The sequence below is a fragment of the Rattus norvegicus genome, chromosome 3, assembly GCF_036323735.1.
Source record: "Rattus norvegicus strain BN/NHsdMcwi chromosome 3, GRCr8, whole genome shotgun sequence".
Taxonomy (NCBI): Eukaryota; Metazoa; Chordata; class Mammalia; order Rodentia; family Muridae; genus Rattus; species Rattus norvegicus.
The window spans coordinates 164,563,740-164,591,551 of NC_086021.1; the positions used below are offsets into that span (position 1 = coordinate 164,563,740).

At 53.9% G+C, this 27,812-nt stretch overlaps 2 protein-coding genes and 1 non-coding gene across 7 annotated transcripts in view; 2 read left to right on the plus strand and 1 right to left on the minus strand.

Annotated features, from left to right (window-relative positions):
* Positions 1-18,702, plus strand: part of Myh7b (myosin heavy chain 7B) — a 45,231-nt gene extending 26,529 nt beyond the window's left edge. For 3 of the 5 annotated variants that reach the window (XM_039105078.2, XM_017591783.3, XM_039105080.2), the window contains 35 exons: positions 316-339; positions 458-550; positions 674-737; positions 1,393-1,491; positions 2,954-3,057; positions 3,221-3,359; positions 3,621-3,739; positions 3,833-3,982; positions 4,147-4,317; positions 6,165-6,344; positions 6,431-6,563; positions 6,650-6,726; positions 7,157-7,244; positions 7,399-7,516; positions 9,777-9,900; positions 9,988-10,124; positions 10,847-11,102; positions 11,836-12,078; positions 12,757-12,933; positions 13,016-13,161; positions 13,357-13,447; positions 13,529-13,918; positions 14,482-14,608; positions 14,700-14,818; positions 14,911-15,107; positions 15,252-15,601; positions 15,714-15,838; positions 15,955-16,070; positions 16,368-16,764; positions 16,847-16,972; positions 17,056-17,226; positions 17,312-17,416; positions 17,499-17,594; positions 17,991-18,128; positions 18,208-18,702. In XM_039105078.2, coding sequence (XP_038961006.1) covers positions 316-339; positions 458-550; positions 674-737; positions 1,393-1,491; positions 2,954-3,057; positions 3,221-3,359; positions 3,621-3,739; positions 3,833-3,982; positions 4,147-4,317; positions 6,165-6,344; positions 6,431-6,563; positions 6,650-6,726; positions 7,157-7,244; positions 7,399-7,516; positions 9,777-9,900; positions 9,988-10,124; positions 10,847-11,102; positions 11,836-12,078; positions 12,757-12,933; positions 13,016-13,161; positions 13,357-13,447; positions 13,529-13,918; positions 14,482-14,608; positions 14,700-14,818; positions 14,911-15,107; positions 15,252-15,601; positions 15,714-15,838; positions 15,955-16,070; positions 16,368-16,764; positions 16,847-16,972; positions 17,056-17,226; positions 17,312-17,416; positions 17,499-17,594; positions 17,991-18,128; positions 18,208-18,219 — 5,202 coding nt within the window. In that variant the 3' untranslated portion in view covers positions 18,220-18,702. The remainder of the gene's footprint in view (positions 1-315; positions 340-457; positions 551-673; positions 738-1,392; positions 1,492-2,953; positions 3,058-3,220; positions 3,360-3,620; positions 3,740-3,832; positions 3,983-4,146; positions 4,318-6,164; positions 6,345-6,430; positions 6,564-6,649; positions 6,727-7,156; positions 7,245-7,398; positions 7,517-9,776; positions 9,901-9,987; positions 10,125-10,846; positions 11,103-11,835; positions 12,079-12,756; positions 12,934-13,015; positions 13,162-13,356; positions 13,448-13,528; positions 13,919-14,481; positions 14,609-14,699; positions 14,819-14,910; positions 15,108-15,251; positions 15,602-15,713; positions 15,839-15,954; positions 16,071-16,367; positions 16,765-16,846; positions 16,973-17,055; positions 17,227-17,311; positions 17,417-17,498; positions 17,595-17,990; positions 18,129-18,207) is intronic. The other 2 variants (XM_039105079.2, NM_001107794.2) reach the window with 2 other exon arrangements.
* On the plus strand, positions 6,873-6,937 carry Mir499a (microRNA 499a). The gene has a single exon (NR_032141.1). It is a non-coding gene; the product is annotated as a microRNA 499a (primary transcript).
* Positions 18,407-27,812, minus strand: part of Trpc4ap (transient receptor potential cation channel, subfamily C, member 4 associated protein) — a 70,978-nt gene continuing 61,572 nt past the window's right edge. Inside the window, exons 11-19 of the mRNA NM_001100748.1 lie at positions 27,612-27,670; positions 25,733-25,834; positions 24,658-24,741; positions 23,603-23,693; positions 22,196-22,336; positions 21,795-21,903; positions 20,343-20,455; positions 19,349-19,555; positions 18,407-19,256 (exon numbers count right to left, since the gene is read on the minus strand). Of these exons, the coding sequence (NP_001094218.1) occupies positions 19,119-19,256; positions 19,349-19,555; positions 20,343-20,455; positions 21,795-21,903; positions 22,196-22,336; positions 23,603-23,693; positions 24,658-24,741; positions 25,733-25,834; positions 27,612-27,670 (1,044 nt within the window). The 3' untranslated portion in view covers positions 18,407-19,118. The remainder of the gene's footprint in view (positions 19,257-19,348; positions 19,556-20,342; positions 20,456-21,794; positions 21,904-22,195; positions 22,337-23,602; positions 23,694-24,657; positions 24,742-25,732; positions 25,835-27,611; positions 27,671-27,812) is intronic.

The window sequence follows — 27,812 nt, forward strand, 5'->3', positions numbered from 1 at the left end:
AGAGAGGACTCTAGTCAGGCTCCTTGTGTGGATGTGGATGATGAAGAAATTCCTGAGGAGGCAGAGACAGGAGACCCTAGTGCTGCCCCCTCCCCAAGCCCTCAAGATGATGCTTGCTTCCCCTGTCTAGCATCTCCCAGCTAATCAGCTGATCAGCCCATGAGCTCTAGGGGTATGGAGTCCTCCAGGGGAGAATGCTACGATTAACATTACTAAATATTTGGATAACTAATATACACTGTCCCACTACCATGCCAATGCCCCACCCTTACTCTGAAGACCTCACACCCTCTGACATTTTCCTTTTCCCTCCAGCAATTTCTGGCAACAAAAACCGGGGTAAGTAAAGGGCCCAGCTGGGGGCAGACAACATTTATGGGGTCCTGGGGATGCCCACTTCTCCTTACGACCAGAGATTCCATGGGCTGCTCTGGCCCCTCATTCCTGCTGCCTCCAGGGCACCCTTGAGGATCAAATCATCGAGGCTAACCCTGCCATGGAGGCTTTTGGTAACGCCAAGACTCTGAGGAACGACAACTCCTCCCGTTTTGTGAGTGGGCACACTTGGGAAGTATGTAGCTGGGGGTTGGGGGGAAAGGAGTCAGTAGCCAGGAGGGCCCTGGTGGTAGGGACCCTCCACAGGACTGAGGGTGGCACGGTTCCTCTGCTGCAGGGCAAGTTCATCCGCATCCACTTTGGTCCCACTGGGAAGCTGGCCTCTGCGGACATTGACAGCTGTGAGCCTGGGAGAAGGCAGGGGAGGTGTGGGAGGAGGGAGTGGCTGCACTGAACAAATTCTTTGGCTTCCCTCTGCTCTGGCCATTTCTCTCCATCTTCCCACTTAAGTCCACTTTACCCATCAGACTGGCCCCCTGGTCTCTACTCTCCTGCTCTGTCTATGGTCTGTAGTTGACCATTTCCTGTCCCTGCTTCTAAGCTCCTCTGAGGAGCCAGGGAGAGGACTTGGGAGTACAGCCTTGATGTGCTTTACAAAGACCAGAGTTCAGACTCCCCAGAACCCATGTAAACACTGCTGGCCCACTTGTAATCCCAGCCCTCGGGAGGCGAGAGACAGGGAGTCTTAAAGCAAGGGGCACAGTGAGATAGCTTCATCGGTGAGCTCTGGGTTCAACTGAGAGACGTCTGCCTCAATATATACAGTTAAGAGCAATGGAGGAAGACACCAGGGACCCCCACAGGGACAGACACAAGTCCCACACAGTGACATAGATACTGGGAAGGCACTTTCCAGTGTAGGCCTGCTCGTGCACAGACATGGGGACCTCCACACATGGCCCTCCCTCTCGTGGCTGCCACTTCCCTATCCCTGCACCATACTGGGGTCTTTGCCCCAGGGAAGAGATAAGCAGGCTAGTACTCCTTTTTCTGCAGATCTCCTGGAAAAGTCTCGAGTGATCTTCCAGCTGCCCGGTGAGCGTGGTTACCATGTCTACTACCAAATCCTCTCCGGGAAGAAGCCAGAGCTGCAGGGTGAGGATCAGGTTGGAAGGTCAGATCCCAAAGACCCTGCCTGGCCCCTATCAGGCCGGACCCTGGGATAGCTGTTCACCCTCTCTGCAGAGGGACAGGGTACCTCCACTCTTCTGGAAGCACAGCCTGTTTGCCCCCTACCCTCTTCTCTTACTGCTTCTGATCATCTCTAAGCCCTCTTTTGCTTTTTATTTACTTTTTTGGTAGTGATTGTTACGGGAGGGGGGTGCGCGTGCACTTGTGTGTGTGTGTGTGTGTGTGTGTGTGTGTGTGTGTGTGTTCTATGCAGGGTAAAACAGGCCTCTTAGCTCTATTGTCCTGCCAAGATTGTAGCCGCCCATCCTGAGACTAGAACCCCCACCCAGCACCAAGGGAACCCGGTGGTACTCTACCCACTCTCACTGTTGAAAGCCCTCTGAAGGCAAAGCATCCTCCCTTGTCCTGGTGTCCAGGGGTAGAGCTGACTACACAGTCATCAAAGGGTCACAGTGGTCAAAGAATGAGTGAGTCTTTCGGACTGAGGGGCATTCCCCGGAGAACCGTAAAGAAAGAGACTCATGCCCAGACATGCATATGAACTTGAAAAACTAAAGGGGGCTGGGCTTGGTGGCACGCAACTTTAGTCTTAGTACCCAAGAATCAGAGGCAAGCAGAGCTCTTGAGTTTGAAGCTAGCCTGGTCTACATAGTTCTAGTCCACCCAGGGCTATGTAGAGAGACCTGTCTAAATAAAATAAAATAAATATGCTAATAAATAAAATAAAAATGGAAAAGAGCTAAGTACTACTCAGTGATAGAGAACGCCTATCTAGGAGGCTCAAAATCCTGAGTTCCATCCCAATCACGCATATGCACACACATGCCTGCACACATGCACACTCGCACATATACTCTCACACACTCACACATATTCTCTTTCTCACACATATGCGGGCATGTACACATGCATGCATGTGCAGACACGCACACTTCTATTTCATTCTCACACACGCACACGGGCACACACACATGCATTTACACATGCACACACATTGACTCTCACACACTTGAGCACACATACACACACACACTCACACATATACTCTCATACACTCGCACAGTCTTATACACGAACACACGTTCTCTCTCACACTGACACAGCTGTAAAAAAAGAAGCGACCAGAGGGCCACGCCTGCAATTCAAGGACTTAGGAGCTGCAATCATCATAGGATTGTGAATTAGGGCCAGCATGGGCTACGTAGAACCTGTCTCAAAAGACTAAATAAATAAAAGTAATGATGAAATAAACCAAAAGCCCCATGTGTGGATCACAGGGACCAGAAGCTCAGGTTAGAGAGAAGCCCTGGGAAGGCTCAAGACTCTTGCTGTGAGAGACCCCTCTCCTCCGGCCTCCTGGTGGGATAGGAGACGGAAGGCAGCTGAGAATTCAGCCTAACTCACCTCCTGGGGCTCCTGTCCACAGACATGCTGCTCCTCTCCATGAACCCCTACGACTACCACTTCTGCAGTCAGGGGGTCACCACCGTGGATAACATGAACGACGGGGAGGAGCTTATCGCCACTGATGTATGCTCCGTGGGGGGAATGGGGTGGGGTGGGCGGTGGGACCAAGCGCATGTGTGAACATGCGCACTGGGGAGAGACCGGGAAATAGGATGAGTGGGGTGGTCCTCGGCGAGACTCTCTAGGACCCCATACTTTCCTGAGCCTGCTTTGTTCTCCTACTCAGCATGCAATGGACATCCTGGGCTTCAGCGTGGATGAGAAGTGCGCATGCTATAAGATCGTGGGCGCCCTCCTGCACTTTGGCAACATGAAGTTCAAACAGAAGCAGAGAGAGGAACAGGCTGAGGCAGACGGCACTGAGAGTGAGGACCTCTAACCTCAGCCTGACCAGGCCTTTACCCTGGATGCTTACCCATAATTCCCATTAACCCCTGTTTATAATCTTTGATCTCAGTGTTCTCTGTTCCTGTCTGAATTCTAGACCCTCCTAAGGGTGACAATCTGCAGGCCCTGATTCCTCCTAACCTTCCTCTTCAAACCCCCAGCCTGTGACAACCCCTGACCCCCCAGGGGCCCACACTGTTGACCTCCCTCTTCCTTATCCAAACCGTGTTCCCTGCCAGGTGCCGACAAGGCTGCCTACCTGATGGGAGTCAGCAGTGGAGACCTCCTCAAAGGTCTTCTGCACCCCCGGGTTCGTGTGGGAAACGAGTATGTGACCAAGGGCCAGAGTGTGGAGCAGGTGAGAAGGCTACAAAGGCTTGCTCAGGGAGAGCTGAGGCGGGATTTCTCTCTTGTCAGGTCCCCACCCAACCCCGCCTTCCTGCATCCACAGGTGGTATTTGCTGTGGGGGCCCTGGCCAAGGCTACCTATGACCGGTTGTTCCGATGGCTGGTATCTCGAATCAATCAGACCCTGGACACAAAGCTCCCCCGTCAGTTCTTCATTGGGGTCCTGGATATCGCTGGTTTTGAGATCTTTGAGGTGAGAAGAGCTCTCAACCACGGCACAGTCCTATCTGAGGCAAAGGCAGATGCGTGGGTGTGGGGGACCACAGCCCTACTCTACCCCCCGCCCCCGAATCCCCTTCCCCGCCCTCCAGTCCGCATCCACAAGGAGCCTGCTAACTGGGGATCTGCTGCCTATAGTTTAACAGCTTCGAGCAACTGTGTATCAACTTCACCAACGAGAAACTGCAGCAGTTCTTCAACCAGCACATGTTCGTGCTGGAGCAGGAGGAGTACAAACGGGAGGGCATTGACTGGGTCTTCATCGACTTCGGCCTTGACCTGCAGCCCTGCATCGACCTCATCGAGAAGGTCAGGCCTAAAGTGGGGATGGTGCCGGAAGTTGCGCATGCGTGCGTGCGTGCGTGAGTGCGTGAGTGGGTGGGTGGGTGCAGGCCTGTATGTATCAGCTGTGTATCAATGTGTGGTTGTGACTGAAGTGAGTGTGAAAGTATAAATGTGGCTGCGTGGCTGTGCACATGGGTGTGCTGGAGACATTTGGGTATAGGCGAATAGTGTCATGAGGCAGGTAAGAGGGCCAGTGCTATGGGCAGCTCTGCCATTCACCAGGTCCTTGTGCAGAACTGACTCGAGGACTACGTGCATTGGATTCTAACACATTGCATATGCTTCCCCACTGCACGGAGAATGGAAAAAGAAATTGGAAACACTGGAAATAAAGAGGGGGGCTCCCTCTGAGCCTCCCACAGCCTGTGGCTTAGCCTCGAACTAGTTCACCCCAGATGTTTGGCCCCAGGCATGTGTGTTTCTTTTTTGTAATCACTACATGTATCTATTTGCTTTGTGGATTGACATGTTGGTAAGCATGAATCATGGCATGTGTGGGGTCAAGGGACAATTCAGGAGTCATTTTTCTCCTTCTGCCTCATGGGTCCTGGGGATGGAAGTCAGGTTGTCAGGCTTAGTGACATGTGTCTTTTCCCACCCAATCATCTTGCCAGTCCAGTACGTATGGTTTTTATGGATACAGTCCTAATTTGTAGCATGTTTTCCCTCTGAACATGCATTTTTAATGCTGTGGAAAAGCCAGACTGGACCATGCAGCAGGCGACTCTCAGCCTCTGACTGCTGGGCACTTAGGTGGTTGATTTTTTTGTCTACGAAATAAGCATTGGAGTGAATCATTATTGCCATTTGGTTGAGAAGTGAAGGTTTGGGGCTGGAGAGGTGGCTCAGTAGTTAGAGCACCGACCACTCTAGAAGATCTGGTCAGTTCCTCGCACTCACAACAGGCAAATCATAGCTGCAAGTAACCCTAGTTTCCAGGTATCCAATTTTTTCTGGCCTCCATGGGCACATAAACTCATGCAGGCATATATGTACACATACACATACACATATACAATACATATGCATATACCTATACATATACATATAACATATATGCATACACATATACAATACATATGCATATACTTATACATATACATATAACATATACATATGCACACACATATACTTATACATACACATGTACATATACTTATACATATACATATAACATATACATATGCACACACATATACATATACTATACATATACATAACACATACACATATACTTATACATACACATGTACATATTTATACATATACATACACATACACATATACATATACAATACATATACATATAGCATACACATACATATATACATACACATACAAGTAAACACTTGTTAAAACAAGAAACATAGATTTAGTAAAATGCATGATCCCTGTTTCTAATGAGTGTAGACTCAATTAGCTTTAAAAAAAAGTGTGGGGGTTGGGGATTTAGCTCAGTGGTAGAGCGCTTGCCTAGGAAGCGCAAGGCCCTGGGTTCGGTCCCCAGCTCCGAAAAAAAGAACCAAAAAAAAAAAGTGTGTACATGTGAGCCACCGATGCTAGTTAATAGGGCACAGAGATGCCAGTCTGTCCTATACACATAGGAAGGGAAGGGGATTGGAAGTCAAGCCACAAACTCTTCTCTCCTAGAAGGTGGGTTCCTGTGTATACACACATGACTGAGTTCTCCTGTGTATGGCTGGCTTATGGATCTGAAACAGCTCCCAGAAGGAGTTAGACTGGAGAACAAAAGTCTAAGGGCCCAGCCAGTATGGTCTAGCCTGGCCCTTCAATCTTGCTTCCTGTTCCAGCCTCTGGGCATTCTGTCCATCCTGGAGGAGGAGTGCATGTTCCCCAAGGCTTCAGACGCAAGCTTCAGGGCCAAGCTCTATGACAATCACTCTGGGAAGTCACCTAATTTCCAGCAGCCTCGCCCAGACAAGAAACGCAAGTACCAGGCTCACTTCGAGGTGGTCCACTACGCAGGCGTGGTAGGTGCTCCCTGGAGCTCCATATTCAACCACTGCCCTCTCTCCCTCCTCAGGGTCACCAACTGGGTCACCACTTTCCTTCGTAGGTACCTTATAGCATTGTGGGCTGGCTGGAGAAAAACAAGGACCCCCTCAATGAGACCGTGGTCCCCATCTTCCAAAAGTCACAGAATAGGCTCTTGGCCACCCTCTATGAGAACTATGCAGGTTCTTGCTCCAGTAAGTACTGAGGGACAAGCTGGCCATTTCTGGGGATCCACAGAGTCATGTTCCCTGGCCTGATCAATTCTCATTATCTCTCCTAGCCGAGCCCCCCAAGTCTGGGGTGAAAGAGAAACGAAAGAAAGCAGCATCATTTCAGACAGTGTCTCAGCTTCACAAGGTGAGGTTCAGACTGGGGCCCCAGCTGCCCCGCCCTCTGCAGGCTGCCCCGCCCTCTGCAGGCTGCCCCGCCCCCTGCAGGCTGCCACGCCCTCTGCAGGCTGCCACGCCCTCCTTGCTCCCTGCCGTCCCTGTCTTGGGTGGGCAGCTGTTAAGACTTGCAGTGATGTTTAGCTCCTCTCCATGTGAACATCACAGCAAGTCTGTGCTGCTGCCTGCCCCCATGCTGCCTGGGTAGGGCTCAGAGAAGGGGGAGCCATGGGAGGGAGTCCTGGGGAGGTAGTAAAGACTTAGGTGGTGGGTGGGGTGGGGCAAGAGTCATAAGTGCATTTGGGCTTGTCTGCCCAGTCCCCTCTGGTCCCTATCCACTGCGGCATCCAATTCTGGTTCTCTGCCCCTCCCGTGCCTCTCCCTGCTCTCCCCACTCCCAGGAGAACCTCAACAAGCTTATGACCAACCTGCGGGCCACACAGCCCCACTTCGTCCGTTGTATCGTCCCCAACGAGAACAAGACTCCAGGTGGTGTCCCCGGGCCAGTGAGGATGGGGGAACCGGAAACATCTTAGGCTCTCACCTTGCAGGGTTTTCTCAGTCTCTAAGTAAGACCTGGGTAGGGACCTAAAGGCATGTCCGTACATTTCTAACCGCCTTCTTCCACTCCCACCACATCCAGGGGTCATGGATTCCTTCTTGGTGCTACACCAGCTACGCTGTAACGGGGTCCTAGAGGGGATCCGGATCTGCCGCCAAGGGTTCCCCAACAGACTGCTGTATGCTGACTTCAGGCAGCGGTGGGTGCTGGCTGCCTCAGCCTCCTCCCACTGCTCTTAGATTCCATGGAGCTTGAGGGGGTGGGAGAAACATGTTGGAGACTGAGGGACAAAGAGAGGCTTCGGTCCCCTGAGAAAGCAAGCATCTCAGTCTGGAACTGTGTTAAGGAAAGAAGTGAATAGACTTGAGGTAAATGTGGAGCCAGAGGCTGCTGGCTTTCCAATTACTTGGATACGGGATAAGAGAGGGTTAGCCTGTGGTTACTCCCAAGTCTCAGGCCTGAGCAACTGGATAAGCGAAAGAAAGCAGCATCATTTCAGACGGTGTCTCAGCTTCACAAGGTGAGGTCCAGACTGGGGCCCCACCTGCCCAGTCCCTCTGAAGGCTGCCCTGCCCTCTGCAGGCTGCCCCGCCCTCCTTGCTCCCCGCCATCCCTGTAAATGATGCTGCTTTCTTTCTCTGAGCGCTGAGCGTAAGTCAGGATGTTTAGATTGGGTGTGTAGGGGGTTTGAACATGCCCAGTTAGAAACGCCTCCGGCAGATGTCTAAAAAAGAAGGAATTAGATTTATTATTCTGGACCTTAGGTAAGCAGACCAGAGGATATAGATTTGAAGATTAAATATGGTTTGTGTGGACTGATGCCTGACAGGTAGTGAGTGCTCCAGCAATGTCCTCAGCTCCCTTCCCACTTCCCTTGGTGGGTTTGTTAAACTACACTTGTCCTCAGCTGCTTCCCCTTCTACAAGTAGCAGGGGTCACCCACCCGTCCTTTATAAATTAGATATCTATACAGATAAGGTACATGTGGGCGTGTGTACACAGAGAGCTTGTAGGTCTGGTTTTCATGTCACTATCAGTCTAGGGAATGGTTCCCCGTCTCCAAAGATCCCAACGGTTCTGCCTCATCTTTGTTGTTTTAAAGCAGGGGATTGCTAGGTAGCCCAGGCTAACCCCAACCTCTCAGTACTCATTGGCATTGTGTCTCACTCCTATAATCCTAGCACTAAGGCGGGTGGGCAAGAGGTTCACCAGGGCTGTGAGGCCAGCCTGGGCTACATAGTAACTTCTAGGGCAGCCTAGGTTACAGAGTGCAACATTCCAAACACAAAAGCCAAAAAGAACTCCCGAGATTTGACAGATGGTTCATTACAGGGCTTGCCTTGAAGCATGAGGACCTGGGTTTGAGTCCCAGAACCAACTAAAATGCTGGGCAGGGTGGTGCACATTCATTCTCCCAGTGAAAGAGTTCTGAGGCTCCAGGCCACCCAGTGAGTTCTAACTGATGCATTCCAGGCAACCTGTCCCAAAGGAAGGAGACTACGTTCATGAGGGTAGCCCTGAGGCTGTCTTCTGGCTCCCTTATGCATGAGTGCTTGTTCCTGTGCACATAAATTTAAAGCTAAACCCGTGCTGGAGAGGTGACTTAGTGGCTAAGAGCATTAGCTGGTCTCCCGGAGGACTGAGATTCAGTTTTTAGCGCTTTCTTTGTGACTAAAAACCATACGTCTAGCAATGTGTGAGTCCAACTCTGGGGCTTTAGCGCCCTCTTCTGGTCTCCATGAGTATATACATGCAGGCAAATCACTCATACAGAATTCAACAACTCTCCGTCTTTCTGCCTCGGCTTCCTGAATGCTGAGAACAGGCATGTGTAATCCCGGCCAGCACATCACTACTGTTGTTTATTGTCTGTAAAACCACGGTAGCCCAGTGACCCACACCTCAGTTTGATGAGTCCCCTAGCTCTGCTTTCCTTTCACTGCATGGCCACTGCCCACCTGTACACGTGTATAAGTGGACATGCTAGGGAATCCTTGTTCCCTGTGAGTAGGATTCTCAGGTGTGTCTTTATTTTGTGATATGGTACAGTACAGCACTGCATTATGTTTTTGCCTTGAAGAAATCACAAAAGTACCACGTTCTTTCCAAAAACCACATCTATTTGCAAACCCGCTAAAATGCACTTAAGTCACCAAGCCCACTTTTGATACAGGATTGGCCCAGTTAACCAAGCCAACCTCTAAGATCTTCCTGCTTCTGCTCCCCAAATGCGGGGAATTCAGGTGGATGCCACACCCCTCTGCTGAGGTTTGTACAGATTGTGCTGTTCCCTCAGGATGGCAGCACTCTTCCCTGACATCTTGTGTAGCATATGTCCCTTTGGAACCTCAACTCTGAGAGGTCAGGAAATCACAATTTTCTTGCTGCTGCTCCTGGCTTCCCATGGTCAGTGGCCTGTACCCTGTCCCGTCCATTGCAGCGTCTTCCTGATCTCCTAGGTACCGAATCCTGAACCCCAGTGCCATCCCAGATGACACCTTTGTGGACAGCAGGAAGGCCACAGAGAAGCTGCTGGGCTCTCTGGACATTGACCACACCCAGTATCAGTTTGGCCACACCAAGGTTAGGGTGTACCGGAGTTAGGGCTTAGCCTGGGGGCGTGTGGTCACCCTGAGCAGAGATCCCACTCGGCTGCACCCCTACCCTTAGGTGTTCTTCAAGGCTGGGCTTCTAGGCATCCTGGAGGAGCTCCGGGACCAGCGTCTGGCTAAGGTGCTGACACTGCTGCAGGCTCGGAGCCGGGGCCGCCTCATGCGTCTGGAGTACCAGCGCATGCTAGGAGGAAGGTAGCTGCGGGCGAGGGATGGGCAGCGAGGGTGGGAAGAGATGGGGACTAGACGTGACCACTGTCTCAAGGCTTGATGGCAACCCAACCCTGCCATGCTGCCTGGGTTGCTCCCCCTCCATGGCTGGTTGGGGTGAGGTTCTGGGTCTTGTCACCTAGCCTCAGATTTTACACTTCAACATCGGGGTGAGGGCCAGACTCATGGCTCAGTAGGTAAAGTTACCTGCTGCCCTACCCAATGACTTAAGGGACCTACATGGTGGAGAGAGATATCTGACCTCCACATACATGTCTTCTGACCTCCACGTATGTGCGTACACATGAACATTCACACACACACTAAAATTAACATGTTTTTAAAAGTTAGGGTGAGAGTAGCCTCTGTCCTCTGCATATCCAGAGCATGGCCTGGAGAGTAACAGCATTCAGTGCTGCCCAGACTCTGAACCATGATCCGATTTATCACTCTCTTGGTTAAAACAGAAGACAGCCCTCTCGGGTGGGTATGCTCAGCAGAGGGCCTGAGTCAGGCAGTCTGCCCACAGGCCTGGTAGCTAAGTTGTCCTCAGACACTTGCAGAAGCCACCCTGGGCGTTTGGAGGTGAATCTGGGGCTGCTCCCAGACTCCCCTGCTCTGGAGAGCTGCTAGGAAGTCTGTGGAGAGAGGACACAGAGCCTTGAAGGGGCAGAGCCAGCCGCCTCACAGGAACTGTCTCTCCCTAGGGATGCCCTGTTCACCATCCAGTGGAACATCCGGGCCTTCAATGCCGTCAAGAACTGGTCCTGGATGAAGCTCTTCTTCAAGATGAAGCCACTGCTGCGCTCAGCACAGGCAGAGGAAGAGCTGGCAGCACTTCGGGCAGAACTGCGGGGGCTGCGGGGGGCCCTGGCTACGGCTGAGGCCAAGCGTCAGGAGCTGGAGGAGACTCAAGTCAGTGTCACTCAGGAGAAGAATGACCTGGCCCTGCAGCTGCAGGCAGTGAGTGTGACAGGGACAAGGACATCCGGGTGGCCCGAAACCTTGGAAAGCAGACTGTGGCCAGGGCAGCCCTGGAGTGATCTGGGCACTTCAACCTTCTGTGCTATCTCCCTACTCTTGAAATAAATACCTGGAGAGGAGGCCCAATGTCTGCCCAGCCTTCCCTGCAAGTTCAGGGACACACGGATCTATGAGGCAGATAATAGGGTCATATCCAGAGGGCAGGGGTCAAAGTCTGGAACTCCCCAACACAGTTCTTTTTAATTTATTCTTATTCTATGTGCATCATTTTGTCTACATGCGTGTCTGTGTGAGGATGTCGGATCCCCTGGAACTGGAATTACAGACAGTTGTGAGCGGCCATGTGGGTGCTGGGAATTAAGCCGGAGTCCTCTGGAAGAGCAGCCAGTGCTCTTAACCACTGAGCTGTCTCCTCAGACCCTGCCCAGCATAGGTTCTGAATGTCACTTGGACGCCAGCCCCAGGCTGATGCTCCGGGGAAGATACAGACATGAGGGTTATAAAACACCCACCCAGCCTGGGAAACCTCCCTCCCACGCAGCCGGCAGTGAGGAAACATCTACCCAGGAAATGGTCCTCGGTGCTGCTCCCTAGTGGGCACAGATGGACTTGCACCCAGCTACACCACCTCTCAGCCGCAGCTCCTTAGCAAGCGAGTGCACAGTGGGACTTCCGCGGGTGGCTCTTTAACCGCTCCTCCCCATCTCCTCAGGAGCAGGACAACCTAGCGGATGCGGAGGAGCGCTGCCACTTGCTCATCAAGTCCAAGGTGCAGCTCGAGGCGAAGGTGAAGGAGCTGAACGAGCGGCTGGAGGATGAGGAGGAAGTGAACGCTGACCTGGCCGCACGCAGGCGCAAGCTGGAGGATGAGTGCACGGAGCTCAAGAAGGACATTGATGACCTGGAGCTGACCCTGGCCAAGGCTGAGAAGGAGAAACAAGCCACCGAGAATAAGGTGTGGCAAAGGCCTGAGCTGGGGGCCGGTTTTGGTGTTAGGCAGCTGCAGGGTCCCCTCCTGGCTCTGAGTGGGCACCTGCCATGTCACTGAGTCAGGCCACAGTGCTTCTCGAGGGCCTCTGTCTTCTGGTCTGTCAAGTGGAGCTGCCAGCACTTACCTCATCGGGGTGACTAAGGATTTGAGTGTAACTAGACTTTGCTAAGCATACACTATAGGACCCTGCACACAGTAGGTGCTTAGTAAAGGCTAGTAATTATCATCTGTCCTGGACTGCAAGCTTGTTGGAGGGGGGCAAATTTTCCGAACTGCGAATCCTTCTCTCACAGAGACCTGTGGTTGCCCCCACTGTGAGTATTGACTGACTCGGAAGAGGACCATAAGGCTTCTCGGGTTCTTAAAGGTGGGGGCAAGGCTGGGACGAGGACCCCAGCTCTCTGAATACCTGTTGATATTATAAATGGCCGCCACCCACTAGTGTTTTACTCTGAGCCAGGCACTGTGCTCGGGTATGAGTCCTTCACCCATGAATCCTTTACCCAGCTCAAGGAGGAAAGAAAACCTGTAGGCAGGAATGGCGGAGGCTTAGGATAGCGACCTTCCTGCACCCTGCGCCTGGCTGCTCAGACCAGCCTATGGGGAGCAGTGTCCTCACAGTGAAGTTGGGCCTTGACACAGGTGAAGAACCTGACAGAGGAGATGGCTGCCCTGGACGAGTCCGTGGTCCGCCTGACTAAGGAGAAGAAGGCGTTGCAGGAGGCTCACCAGCAGGCTCTGGGTGACCTGCAGGCTGAAGAGGACCGTGTGAGTGCGCTGGCCAAGGCCAAGATCCGGTTGGAGCAGCAAGTAGAGGACGTGAGTTGGAGTCTCTTGGGGGGCTGTCGGGGTGGACAGTCACCTTGGCTTGCTCGAAGCTGAGCCCTACTCTACCCCACAGCTGGAGTGCTCCCTGGAGCAAGAGAAGAAGCTTCGCATGGATACAGAACGTGCCAAGCGCAAGCTCGAAGGAGACCTGAAGCTGACGCAGGAGACAGTGACAGACACCACACAAGACAAGCAGCAGCTGGAGGAGAAGTTGAAGAAGTAGGTGTGGGCCTGATGGCCTCTCCTCAGCCCTGTTGCTGTGGGGAGGATACCAGGGCAGAGGTCATGTCCTGCCCTCTGTGGACCAGGACTGAGGACAGCAGGATCGAGGCTCCTTCAGGGCCTCACAGGAGGAGGTGGGCAGGTGGATAGCAGGTAGGGCCAGAGCTGGCTCATCCCACCATGTGCTCGCAGGAAGGATTCAGAGCTGAGTCAGCTGAGCCTGCGGGTGGAGGATGAGCAGCTCCTGGGGGCGCAGTTGCAGAAGAAGATCAAGGAGCTACAGGTATGCACCGCGGCAGTGGGGACTGCCATGGGTGGCCCAGGCCTGCTCCAGGGGCTCACGGACTCGGTACCATTTACTCAGGCGAGGGCTGAGGAGCTGGAGGAGGAGCTGGAGGCGGAGCGAGCAGCCCGTGCCCGTGTGGAAAAGCAGCGAGCTGAGGCAGCCCGAGAGCTGGAGGAGCTGAGTGAGAGGCTAGAGGAGGCTGGTGGAGCCTCTGCCGGGCAGCGTGAGGGTTGCCGCAAGCGTGAGGCTGAGTTGGGCCGACTGCGGCGGGAGCTGGAGGAGACAGTTCTGAGACACGAGGCCACTGTGGCTGCCCTGCGCCGCAAGCAGGCTGATAGCGCCGCAGAGTTGAGCGAGCAGGTAGACAGCCTCCAGCGGATCCGGCAGAAACTGGAGAAGGAAAAGAGTGAGCTGCGCATGGAGGTGGATGATCTGGGGGCCAGCGTGGAAACTCTGGCCCGTGGCAAGGTCTGCCTCCTTCCTGCCTCGAAATCAGTTTTGACTCTATACTGACCCTGCCCTCTGCCCTCATGACAATACACCACCGCAGCATTGACCTCCTGACCCCTGAATGCTTAACCTGGTGTCTAACCCCAGCTCCACAGCGGTCCTGACCGCTAACCCTGAGTGCTCAGTTTCCCTCCTTGGCTTGTTGACTCACACCCAAACCTCAGCTCTTCCAGCAGGAGTGTGACCCCAGCTCTTGACTCCTGAATTCAGACGTAGCACCTGCCCAACACTCACTGTCGTTGTCCCAACGTTGACCCCTCCCCCACCCCAAATCCTGACTCTGTCCCCAGCTGTAGAACCTAATACCGACTCACAGCCCTTGGGATGGGTTCTGAGACTCCCAATCCGTGCCAACAGTAGGAACCCAGACCCTGACCCCGGAACTCTGGTCTCCTTTGAATCTCTGGTCTCATACCTAGTGTTCTAGGTCCCAGTCCCAGGTCCCGGTCTCTTGACTGGCAGCCCCTGGACCCTGCCCTTGGATGCACAAACTTGTCTTGACCTCTGACTCTGCGATCCAGGCCAGTGCAGAGAAGCTGTGCCGGACCTATGAGGACCAGCTCAGCGAGGCCAAGATCAAAGTGGAGGAGCTGCAGCGGCAGCTGACTGACGCCAGCACCCAGCGGGGGCGGTTACAAACGGAGAACGGTGAGGCCTGGGTTTAGCTGGGCTATGCCAGGTAGGGCTTGGGTGGTTTGCCTCAACGGACTGACCGGCCTGCCCGCCCCTTCACCCGCAGGGGAGCTGGGCCGCCTGCTTGAGGAGAAGGAGTCTATGATCAGCCAGCTGAGCCGCGGGAAGACCTCAGCCGCTCAGAGTCTGGAGGAACTTCGGCGGCAGTTGGAGGAAGAAAGCAAGGTGGACGGCACTGGCGACGGTGGGGCAGGGAGGTGGGTGCTGGGGCCAATAGCTGGGATTGATGCCGACCGAGGCCACTGGTGTCCCTGCAGGCCAAGGGTGCGCTGGCTCACGCAGTGCAGGCTCTGCGGCACGACTGCGACCTCCTGCGAGAGCAGCATGAGGAAGAGTCCGAGGCGCAGGCTGAGCTGCAGCGGCTGCTGTCCAAAGCCAACGCTGAGGTGGCACAGTGGAGGAGCAAGTATGAGGCGGACGCCATCCAAAGGACGGAGGAGCTGGAGGAGGCCAAGTGAGTAGCTGGCATCTTGACCACGACCCGGGAGAGGCTCGGGCCTGCGCCTGTACGCCCAGTGTGTGGTAGTGGGGACTCTGCGGTCCTTGCCCCAGGCTCCCTTGGTACATAATAGTCCACCCTGCCCGGTCTGCGGTCCAGGAAGAAGCTGGCCCTGAGGCTGCAGGAGGCAGAAGAAGGCGTAGAGGCTGCGAATGCCAAGTGCTCCTCACTGGAGAAGGCCAAGCTGCGGCTGCAGACAGAGTCCGAGGACGTGACCTTGGAGCTGGAGCGGGCCACCTCAGCCGCTGCTGCACTGGATAAGAAGCAGCGGCACTTGGAGCGGGCCCTGGAGGAACGGAGGCGGCAGGAGGAGGAGATGCAGCGGGAACTGGAGGCGGCGCAGAGGGAGGCTCGAGGTCTGGGCACCGAGCTCTTTCGATTGCGGCACAGCCATGAGGAGGCGCTTGAGGCTCTGGAGACACTCAAGCGGGAGAACAAGAATCTGCAGGGTAAGACCTGAGGCCCAGAGCTCTCAAGGGTCACCTTGGACTTGGGTGAAGGACGTAACCTGGAGCAGAGCAGAAGTGAGGGTGAGTCCTCAGGGCTCTGCTCACCCTGCAGAGGAGATCAGCGACCTTACAGACCAGGTCAGCCTCAGCGGGAAGAGCATCCAGGAACTGGAGAAGGCCAAGAAGGCGCTGGAAGGGGAGAAGAGTGAGCTGCAGGCTGCGCTGGAGGAGGCTGAGGTCAGGGCTGGTCACAGGGGTGGGTGGACTCTGCTGTGTGGCTCCCTAGCTCCATTGGTCCTCAAATACCTGCCGAGGCTCCTTCTCCCTCCACACTGCTTGATCAACACCTCTAGGGGGCGCTGGAGCTGGAAGAGACAAAGACCCTGCGGATCCAGTTGGAGTTGTCCCAGGTCAAGGCGGAAGTGGACCGAAAGCTGGCGGAGAAGGATGAGGAGTGTACTAACCTGAGGTCTCTGCTTATGGTGGCACACAGGACAGACTAGCTGTCCCCGCTACAGGGTTAGAGTGTTCCCATTCCAGAGGTGACCCTCCACAAGATGCTCGGGGCCAAAGTTCAGTCCATGCCCTTCTCGGTCTCCAGTGAATGAACTTTTTTTGACAAGTCACAAGGGGCTTGAAAACAGAAGCGATTCATTTGCTCCCCAAATGGGTTCCCAGCTCTGTGGGTCCCTGAGCGTGCCACAGGTAGTGCCCGACCTCCTCCATTCCTGTAGGCCAAGCTTGCCCTCACGCCACCTTCTTACAGGCGCAACCACCAGCGGGCTGTGGAGTCCTTGCAGGCCTCCCTGGATGCCGAGACTAGGGCCCGCAATGAAGCACTGCGTCTCAAGAAGAAGATGGAGGGGGACCTCAATGACCTGGAGTTACAGCTGGGCCACGCAACCCGCCAGGCCATGGAGGCACAGGCAGCCACGAGGCTGCTTCAGGCCCAACTCAAGGAGGAGCAAGCAGGGCGTGATGAGGAGCAGAGGCTGGCTGCCGAGCTCCGCGAGCAGGGCCAGGCCCTCGAGCGCAGGGCTGCACTGCTGGCATCTGAGCTGGAAGAGCTTCGGGCCGCCCTGGAACAGGGCGAGCGCAGCCGAAGGCTGGCTGAACAGGAGCTGTTGGAGGCCACAGAGCGCCTCAACCTACTGCATTCACAGGTGGGGGATGGGCCAAAGATGTTAGAAGGATGGGGATGGGGGGCAGAGCCCTGCTGGCCAGCTGAGGCTCTGCTCCCCTCAGAACACAGGCCTCCTGAACCAGAAAAAGAAGCTGGAGGTGGACTTGGCCCAGCTGAGTGGGGAGGTGGAGGAGGCTGCGCAGGAGAGGCGGGAAGCTGAGGAGAAGGCCAAAAAGGCCATCACGGATGTGAGGCTGGTCCAGGGTTGGGGATGAGTGTGAACAGAGCTCAAAGAGTGCCTCCTCCCCACTATGCTGTTTCCTCCCTACAGGCAGCCATGATGGCTGAGGAGCTGAAAAAGGAGCAGGACACAAGTGCACACCTCGAACGGATGAAGAAGACCCTGGAACAGACAGTGCGGGAGCTGCAGGCCCGCCTTGAGGAAGCAGAGCAGGCCGCACTCCGGGGTGGGAAGAAGCAAGTGCAGAAGCTGGAAGCCAAGGTGTGTGCAGCCTTACCAGTCCCTCTCCCCTGCACGGCTGACTAGGGCTGGCTGGGCTAGCAGGGAACCCCGTCCTGACCCGCAGGTGCGGGAACTGGAGGCAGAGCTTGACGCAGAGCAGAAGAAGCACGCTGAGGCCCTCAAGGGTGTGCGCAAACATGAGCGCAGGGTCAAGGAGCTTGCGTACCAGGTGGGTGGTGGGGTCCACCCCGGGAGGTGGCACTGGAGCTAACCCTGTCCAGGCAAACCCTGAGAGCCCTTTGCTTGTCCAGACTGAGGAAGACAGGAAGAACCTGGCTCGCATGCAGGACCTAGTGGACAAGCTGCAGAGCAAGGTCAAGAGCTACAAGCGTCAGTTTGAGGAGGCGGTAAGCACACTGGGGTCCAGGTATCTGGGCCTGCTCAGCACAGTGGTGAGATGCTGTCAACTGCAGGGCTTGCAGCCAGGGAAGCATCTGTAGCAAGCTCAACTAAAGGTAGCAGCCCATCCTCTCAACTCAGGGACCTCTATGGCTGCAGCACGGATCACTTACAGCTATGGACCAGACTGAAAAAGTGAATGGTTCTTTCCTCAGCTTAGGCATGATGGGCATGCGGCCCCTTGAAGGACGGTCTCCACTTTGTTTTCCCTGTATGGGTTCTAGTAAGGGGAGGCTGGTGACAGGAAGGGTGGAGGGAGGACCAGAAGTCAGCTTCTTTGGGGGATGGGAGCAGGTGGCCATTTTAGTTACCGCTGGGAAACAAGGCCCTGCATACTCCTCTAGGAGCAGCAGGCCAGTACCAACCTGGCTAAGTACCGCAAGGCCCAGCACGAGTTAGACGACGCTGAGGAGCGGGCAGACATGGCAGAGACCCAGGCCAACAAGCTGCGGGCAAGGTCCAGGGATGCCCTGGGTCCCAAGGTAAGGTGGCCACTGTGTTGGGTGGACACTGGGGAGACACGCACGGGTGACCTAGGTCAGCCTCTTTCTCATCTCTTAGCACAAGGAGTGAGAGACTCCAGCTCTGACGAGGGATACCCCGTGCTCCTGTTGTCTTTCCACCTGCCACTCCACAGAGCTCTGGAACCCCAAATAAACACCACATCTGCAGCAGCAGCCGCTGTCCTGTCCTTATTTCTTGCGGCTAGAGGAGCTGGGAACAGAACCTCATGGACAAAGTCAGGCCCACGTCAATCTTTAAAATAAAGTTCTTTAATAGTCTCCATTTAATTGGTTTATTTGCTGTTAATAAACTGGCAACACAGGAGGAGCCAAGGGTAAGCTCTCAGCCAGGCTCCCGTGTCTGGGCTCAGGCAGGCACAGGCACTCCATGCCCCAAAGGGATGGAGAGAAAAGGCCCCCCACTTCCGGGGAACCTCCAGGATGAACACAGTGGCCAATGAGCAAAGAACCAGAGGAGCTAAAGGAAGACAAGGGAGGTCGGGAGGAGAGATGGGTAGACCTGGGGAAGGCAGCATTCTCTGATGCCCAACCCTGCCCAGGGCTCAGGAGCTCTGCCTGTGCCCTGAGGCCAGGGAGGCTTGGCTCACAGGGGTCTGCATCTTCCTTCCATCGTGGGACTGATGGGAGGAGCTCAGGCAGAGATGGTTTCCATGTTCCCTTTCTCTGGCAGGCCAGGGCTCCAGGAGTGTGAGGGAAAGGTGGGCATGGTGCCATTGTCCTTACCCTGGGGACAGTGAAGACACAGGCTCCCCAATGGCCTGGGCCCTCAGACCCAGGAGACAAGAACTTGTAGGATGTTCCTTCCACCGAGCCTGCACCTGAGCACCCGGGGTAGACAGAGCACTGGGGAGGCAAGAGAGGGACAGGGGTGGGCAGAGTGCGTGGCGTGTGCACCCTTGCTCACTGCACTCGCCCCGGCCCAGCAGCTTCTCGAAGCCTGGCTCAAGGTCACTCCTCAGTGAAGTCTCTGTCTATGTCCATGTAGGGCTCTTCAATGTAGCTGACCAGGGCGGAGGGCGACTGGCGGTCTGGGTTCAACAAGATGGACACGGTCTCCTTCCAGTATGAGAAGCTGATGCAGGAGCTCTGAGTAAAGAGCGAGAAGGGTTGGGAAGTGTGGAGGGCTTGGGTTCACATGCTACTCTCCTCCCACTGTCACTCGGGGCTGGGGCACTCACATTCTCCAGGCAGGTGCTGTCCTTGTCCTTGTGCAGGTAATGCTGCTGCCAAAAGCGCAGCAGGTTGTGGAAGTTGTTGAGCAGGAAGCCAGGGTACTTCTTGCTGTGCTCCATCCGCTGTAGCAGCCGCAGGTACAGGGGCAACCGCTCTTTCCGACGGGCTAGCATCAGGATCACCAGGCTGGTGTTGAGGCAGCTGACGTTCTCCTGCAGGGCCAAAGGCAGAGACGGTTTCCCATGTCCCATGGGCTGGGTCAGCAGCCTCAGGATGCCAGTGAGCCTGGACAGCCGCAGGGCAGGGAAGAGGGGATCCTAGGCCCACACAATGGCACAACAGTCCATGGCACCTTCCTGTACCCTGTGCCCACCTATTACCACCTGCACTGACAGTAGCACTGGTCCTTGTCTACATTTCTGTTCAGGTGTGACTTCTTCCAGAAGCTTCTCTCCCCTGCCAGGGCTGGGTGCACATGCTAAGTGTGCAGTTATTCACTTAAGGATTTTAGTGCTGCACTGGGCTGCGACTTCAGAAGCAAGAGTCTAGTCTACCTTGTTCTCCAAGCTTCCCTAGCCCCAGACCTCGCCTCCCAGCATGTCAGCAACAAAAGAACCACTGCTCAGAGGTGTCAGCCTGTCTCTCATCTTAGAGAAGGGGTGTAAGGCTGGAGAAAGAGAAGGCTGGCAGTTAGTGAACAGGGGGGAACTCAGGTCCAATTCCATAGCCCACTGTAGCCAGAAGTTAGGGGGTGGGCACATGGGGAAGAACTGTAGCCTGGAGTCAGAAGAATGCAGTGCCAACCTCACCTCTGCCCCAACTGACTCTGTGGCCACAGCAGACTGGATATCTGATCTTAGTTCCCCTGTAAACTGGGGCGACACCCTAGGAAGAACTGTTTCCAGAAAGAAGGGGGAACACAGACATGTTGACCTCCAGGAGGAGAGAGATGGTTTCCAATCTACCCTCTGTGACTGCTCACTGGCTGGGACATCTCACCTGGGTTAGTGTCTGTACATGGATGATATTGATGAGGCGGAAGAGGAAGGACATCTGCGTGGGCACCTGGGATATGTAGGCGAGCAGGCGGCACTCGGACAGGACCTCGGCCACTGTGGAGGAAGGCAGAGGTGTAGCAGCAGGCGCACACAGTGGCTGGTCATCCATGCCATGGGTTAAGTCCATTTTGGTCCTGACCCTGCAGCTGGTGTTCTCTCACCACCAAAACAACTATGTTAGGGGTCAGAGAGATGGCTCGGCAGTTAAACCACTTGCTACTCTTCCAGAGGACCACAATGGCAGCTCTTCAGGCTGTGCGATACTTTCTTCCAGCTTTTACCTACTCCTGCACTCACTACACGCACAAAACCATATGTACACACAGGATTAAAATAAATCTGTATAGACAACCACAAAACCCCAGCTTTCCTAAAAGCTGCAACAGCAGGTCAATCTCCAACTGTTTGGTCATGAGGTTGTGCCAAATTTCAGAGAAACCACACTCAGAAAGCGGCCTCCCAGCTGACAGCAGCTCAGCTCCTATCTGTTTTCCTTCTCTGGAAGACAGGTGGAGAATACGCATTAAGAAGAAACACAGCAAGCCTGGGAGATGGCCCTCCGGACAACAATGCCACTGCAGCATTAGCTGCAGAGCAAGCAGCAGAGCTGGGGTCACCGGAAGGAACCCACAGTAAACCCTGTGTGGCAGCAGCAGGCATCTAAACCCGGGAGCTGGGGTCACACAGGCAGGCAGATCCGGAAGCCAGCCAGCTTAGGCAGATCCAGGAGCTCCAGTCTCAGTAGGAGACTGTGTTCAAAAACTGAAGGTGGAAATAGAGACCTGGTATCAACCCCTGGCCTCCACGTCTGTACACATACCCACATACGCAAACAAGCAGTCGAACTGAACTTTCCAGAACTCTTAATGAGACTGGTTTGCCATAGCTCTCACACATCTGTGTCCACTGCTGTGGCAAGGGAGAAAGAGCACTGATCACATCAAAGTGTATGTGACCAGTCTTCTGAAACAGACCCTTTAGAGAAGAAGGAGGAGGTAAGAGTCTAGTTATTCATGACCAGGATGCTTTTGGTACCAATGACAATGATGCGGAACACTGTCTTTTTGGAAGTGTTCATAAACTTTGTGACAATCTGTTTGGTGCCACAGACCTCCTGGGAAAGGGGCCCATATGTACTTATGTGTTACCTCACGCCACTCTATTTGAGGTCCTACACACCCACCACAACCTCACGCTACAGAAGGAAGGGACCCTGTTCAGTGCAGAAGACACCCTTTTCTTTACTAAGATGTTACACTTGTTCAATTAAAGGAAGCAAACCAGTGGAGAAATTGACATAGCTGAGCAAGGTCAAGACTGCCCTCCTGACCCCAGGCACACAATTCCTGGCTGGAGGCTGCAGCCATCTGCATTGGCACCTTGGCCTCCTCACCTTTCATGTCCACCTGGTTTTCAAATCGGTCCAGCGACAGAGTGACACAGCGCACCAGCATGTTAGAATCCACTAGCGAGCTGTTGATCTGTTTCAGGAACACCTGGAACTGGAGAAGATGGTGCTCATTGGCAGGGCTGCTGACCAGGTCACCACCGACCTTCTACCCCAGCTCCACTACCCTGCAGACAGGACACACCCAGTGGCCGCAAAGATACTGTAACAGCCAAAGTTCTCATTCCAATAGTTACAGGATCTGGTTTAAAGACTGAGACTGAGTAGGTATAGTGGATGTTCAGGCTGCCCAACCAGATCCCAGACTCTTCCAACTGTGTGACCGCCCATCCTCACAGACAGCTGGTGCTGCAGCTAACGCCACGGAGCCCAAGGGCAAGCCCTACCTTTGCATCAGTGTTGATATATTTATTGAATCTCTTGAATGCATCAACGTTGAACTTCATCAGCTCTCCCAGGAGGTCAAAGTAGCTCTGGAGTACATCCCTCGACTTGCATTCGCTGTCCACAATGCAGTATAAGATGTGCTGGGTTGGGCAGGGGACAGGGTAAGGGTGTGGATGGGTCTGCCCCTACCCGTAAGCCACTCAGGCCGGGCCTGGAGCTCAGACTGCTCACTGCTTCAAGCAAGCACACAGATGGCTGGAACCTGTGACTGTGTAGACTCTTTTCTGAGGATCCTGGTGGCTCCAAGGACAGAGCCAGGTAACTGCCTCAGCAGGGGAACTGAGTGGGTGTGTGGTATTTGCTTTCCCAGGCTCACACACGAAGTCTCTGGCTTGCTTTGCAGCTACCTACATGGTTCTCTGTCTCCAGACCTAACAAGGGCTGCTGTCCTGTGCACTAGGGCCTAGAATTAAAGGGCAGAGCATATATTCTGACCCTCTGCACTGTTTTTATGTTTACCAATGAAACTGCTTAGAACACATAAAAATCAATAAATGTTTATTAACAATAATAAGCAAACTTAATTCCTCATCAGGGAAACTGTCCCCTCTGGTTCCCCTCCCCCTCTCTCTTCATTCCTTCCCTCTTTTCATTATCGTCTTGGTTTTTCTGAAACAGGGTCTGGCCTTGAACTTGCACAACTCCTGCTTCTCCTTCTAAAGTGCGGGGGTTTCTAAGCTCAGCTCATTTTCTCGGGCTTGCACTGATAGGCAGCCATTTTCCTTACATTCATGGTTCCACACTGACAGTAACTCTCTAGACCTCCCCCTGCACTTCGAGCTGTAGCTCTTCCTTCCATGTCCTCTCACTGCAGCCATTGATCAACATGGCAATCTTTTTTTTATTACTTTCATGTTTTACAGTCTAATCACTGCCCGCTTCCCACGTTCCTCATCCTACTCCTCCTCCCTACTTTCTCCAACAGGATGTTTCTCCCCAACCCCCACCTCTCTACTCCCTGAGGCCTCAAGTCCCCCCAGGGTTAGACATGCCTTCTCCCACTGAGGCCATGTCCTCTGCTGTATATGTGTCGGGGCCTTGACCCAGCTCCTGTATGCTGCCTAGTTGGTGGCTCTGTTAACTTTTAGTCAATACCAAATTATCCTCAGGGTCAAAGGGCTTGCTGGGTAACTCTATATATTCTACATTCCTGAGTCCCTTAGCCCTCAGTACCTACAGAGAGCCCACTGCTGGCAACCCAGGACCAACCCTGAGCAATGTGCACTTGGAACAACCAGAACAGGTCTGTTTCTGACCAAACTCCTTAGGCTCAAGATGAGGAATCAATGCATGGGGCTGGGAGGATTCCGCCCCTGCCCTCCACCCTCCTGGTCCCTCCACCCTACCTCCAGAAGGCCTCGCTTCAGCAGGAACATCTGGTCTGCATAGGACGTAGTCCCTCGGAGAAAACTTTCCACAGCCCGGGCTTGCCAAAACCTATGACCAAAATGTTGAACCCTGGCCCAGGTGGCTTTGGCTGTCCTCCCCTGGTGCAGGCTCAATGGCCCCAGGGTCAGAGCGGTTTGCAGCCAAGTATCTGATATTTACTTAACATTTTCCAGTCTGGGTACCAGCCCTAGGTCTTGAGGACACAGCAATGAACAAGAGAACCGCCATTCTCGTATATGGTGTTCACAGCTCAGCAGGGACCAGTCTTTCATGTAGCTATACCAGAATGGGTTTCTGTGGTATATGGGCATACACAGTTGCATCTGGGCTCAGAGAGTAGCCGCTAATAAGTTCCATGTAAAACCACTCTAGGCTTTCCACTCTCAGAATATTGGAAGGACATGGACCTAGAAGCCAGGGATGTGTGGCCAGCAGAAGGGTATGCGTGGAGATGTCACTGAGTTCATATGCATTGAGCTCTCTAGGAAGAGCCAACAGACACTGAGTGGCCCAGAGGCTCAGCTGGGATCCCTGAAGGAGGGTCTGAATAGGTAAGGCTGAGATGACAGGGGACCTTGTAGGGACAGAGCCTTGTAGCCAGGCCAGCTGGAATCCCCTTGTCTAAACCTCCCAATCCCACCCCTGCCCACCTAGGTGGCCAGGAGCTCTGCAGCCTCCTCCTTGGTGCTTAGCCACCTAGCGGATGGCTTCTGGGGTGGTTCCTGGCTCTATTTCTTCCCATACTGCACTGAAGCAGGTTTCTTTCTTTTCATGCTTATTTCCCATGATCCCAAGTAGTCACGCAGGCATAGCCTGGATCCTATTTGTGCTCCACCTCTCTAGTGCCAGCTTGATGCATGCTCAGTCACCTCCTAGCATACTCTGCTGGCATGTGACAAGGATACACACACTTACCAGCCGAGTCCCATGGAGTCAGTGGCCACCTAACCCCTTACCCTTGGGAACCCCCTGGCTCCTAGAGGTCTCACGGGTCCATCTGCTCCTTACTCACCTGAATGAAGACTCTGCTGGCTCCTTCTTCATGACCTGCAGCAGCCGAGTTAGTAAGCCCCTCTTGCCGTCACACACCAGACTCCTGAAATCAAAGGGATAGACAGAGCTGGTGACAGATCTCAATGGCTGATGGGCCACTGAGCTAGTCCTGTGTGGGTGTGGAGCTGAACGAGCGGGTAATGTCTGAGTCTGTGAGGATGCTCTCTTGCTCCACTGTGTGCTGGGACCTCAGACTGTGCCGTTGTCAGCTCCATAGCCAAGTGCACTTCTGCACCTTAGGCCACGTTTCCCTCCTCAGACTGGCAAGAGGCAGAGGCACGCCCAGGGCCAGATGGGGCTCCGGACTTCCAGGAGAAGGGCCACTTACATCACAAACGGGTTTAATCCAGGCTACAGCAGAGTATGCCAGATAGAATAACATCTGTGCCAATCGGTAGGGCCCAGAGTTTTTTCCTGCCCCAGGTCAGTTCCAGCTCAGCTGTGAGCTTCTAGGCCTCAGTTTCCTGTCTGAGGCAGAGGCAGTAGTAGGTGAGAAAGGGATTAGGCCTGTCATGGTGGCAGGTGTCTGGGCCCTTAGACTCTGTCCGCACAGCAGCTCCACTTCCATCCCTGTAGACTCTGGGCAGGTCCATCTTATCAGGAGGAGGTGGGGGTTGTGACTCTAGTTGCTAGATCAGGTTCACACTTCATAAGCCCCCGAGAGGCTGGCATGTCACTGTGCTGATCCCAAAGATGAGGCAGACATAGGGCAAGGGGTGAAGGGGCTGCTTCTTCTTACCCTGCTTGGCACAGCTGCCACTGGGCAGGAACTGAGGATACCAGTAAAGGGGCCATTAGCATGGGACAAGGTGGAAGGGCAGAGTACAGCTGACCTTTGGCAGGGGCCAGATGACACCTCTGTCATCTACATGTAGATGGGAAGATGACGATGGCACTTCCTTTTGAGGGCTGCTGTGATGCTCAGTTAGGAAATGCAGGAGATGTGAGTATCTAGCACACAAAGCCATGGTGAGTGGCAGTTATGTGTGTGCCTTGGGAGCCCTGCATCCACGGCTGTCTCCCACCAGGATCACCTGTCAGTGTTGAGGACGGCTTCCACCTCAGGGATGTTGGCTTTCAGAGAGATGGCACTGAGTTCATTTAGCTCCTGGTTGTTGAGCAGCAGGTACTTGTTCCTGAAACAAACGGGTCAGAGGTAAAGGGCAGGACTGGGGCCGCTCTGCGGCTCTGCCGCGGGGCAGAGAGTTCCATCCGCCTCTGCCCACTCCTGCTGGGAGGAGCTGAGGGTCCACCAGCACTACTGCGCATGCTTGTCACTCACTAGAGCCCTTCCTCCGCATCTCCAGGTCTGTGTGGTACACCGAACGTTTCTATATGACTTTTCAAAGTCACCTGCACCTCAGCACGTCCAATATCGTCTCCGTCTTAGCCCTGAGCCTAGCTCTGCTGCATTCTCAGTGGCCAGGGTCACAGACACAGAGGCCTGACCCACTCTGACACCTCTCCTCTTTCACCCAGGCTTGTTATTACAGTCTGTGCAGCACAGAAGACTTCCTCAGCTGTTTCTCACAGGAAGGGAACCTTCACCCAGCTCCTTGAGTGAGTTTTTGAACAGGCCTTGGACAATGTCATTATAGAAATGCTTGCCCTAGTTCTCACGCTTCTGTTAACACCCAGGGAGTGACTGTGTCTTCAAGGCCCTGTGCGGCCATGCCATCTCTGTGGCTACAACAAACTGAGCAGCTCACACCTGCCACACCATCTGGCCACCTTGGTTTTCATGACCATGCCATGTCCTCCTACAGGCCTTCTCTTTGTGGGGGCCTTCTGGCTAGAACACTCTCATGCTGCCTCTTCATCCCATTCAGGCCTCTGCCCAAAAACAGCTTCTGCAATATCACTGAGCACCGCCAGCCAGTCAGGACACTTGGCAACTGTCCTTTCACAGAGTGTGCTCTTCTGTGCCCATACACCATGCCTATCTGTCAGCAGGCATTCTGCAACTGGTGACCTTCTCTATGGTAAACTTCCTCTCCCAAATGTATCCTACATGACAGCAGGGGCCATAGTATTTTCATGGAACCAGGTACACAGAAGTGCCAACTGAGAGTTTGATGAAAGCTAGGACAGGAATACACACACACACACACACACACACACACACACACACAGAGAGAGAGAGAGAGAGAGAGAGAGAGAGAGAGAGAGAGAGAGAGAGAATCAGTACAATTCTGTCACCTACAGGTGCCTTTGGCCACAGATGATCTCACAAAACAGAATCAGAAAACAATAGAGACCCCTGGGCCATACTATACTCACGCATGTTCTATTAACTTGTACAATGTTCCAAAAATTTAAATCAACATTTAAAAATCCGGTTAACCTCCAGCACTGTCATGGCTACCCCTCCTCTGGGCCTTTCATGGAAGCCTTAAGCTCAGTACATCCACTTCTGTGTGCACATAGTTGTTAGGGGCTTACCTTAATGCCAAGGCCCAGAATCCCGTTTCCCCTCCCCTACACTGTTCCTGTTATAGTGCAAATCATTTTTTTTGTACATTCTCCCAAAAGCTTAACCATTAAAAATCAAGAGAGTAGAATATCTTGAACAAGTGGGAAGGGGGAGTCAACAACACATTTCACTGTAGAGGTGGGAGCCTCCATGTTTCCAGTCAGGGACTCTGAGGCTCAGAGCTAGTCACTGGACCAGTGTGTTGCTCCAAGGGCAAAGAGAGGCAGCACTTCTGTCCTTTGATGGTGGTTGTGAAGGTAGAGGAGAGACCCAGAACCCAGATGGAAGGAAGGGTAGCCACCTACATGGCTGAGGAGCATAGCCACACAAGGTACAGGGGCTCCTGCTAGCCCTATAGACAGGGTTCCTCGGTCAGAGAGGAGAGAGAGAAGAGCCGGGGAGGGGCCTGTAGAAGACGCCTCCAGGGCACTCATACTTACTCATGGTGGTCACTGAAACTCTGGAGAAGTCTCAAAAACTGGATCTTCAAGGTGATATCCTATGACACATATTAAAGCTACGTTAGTCACAATACTTGTAAATAAAAGACAGGGCTCTGCTAACAGCCCTGTCTTGCTGCATTGCTTCTTTGCATCCCTGCCCTCCAGCACAATGAGTTTTCTTTAGTTGAAAAGTCAGAC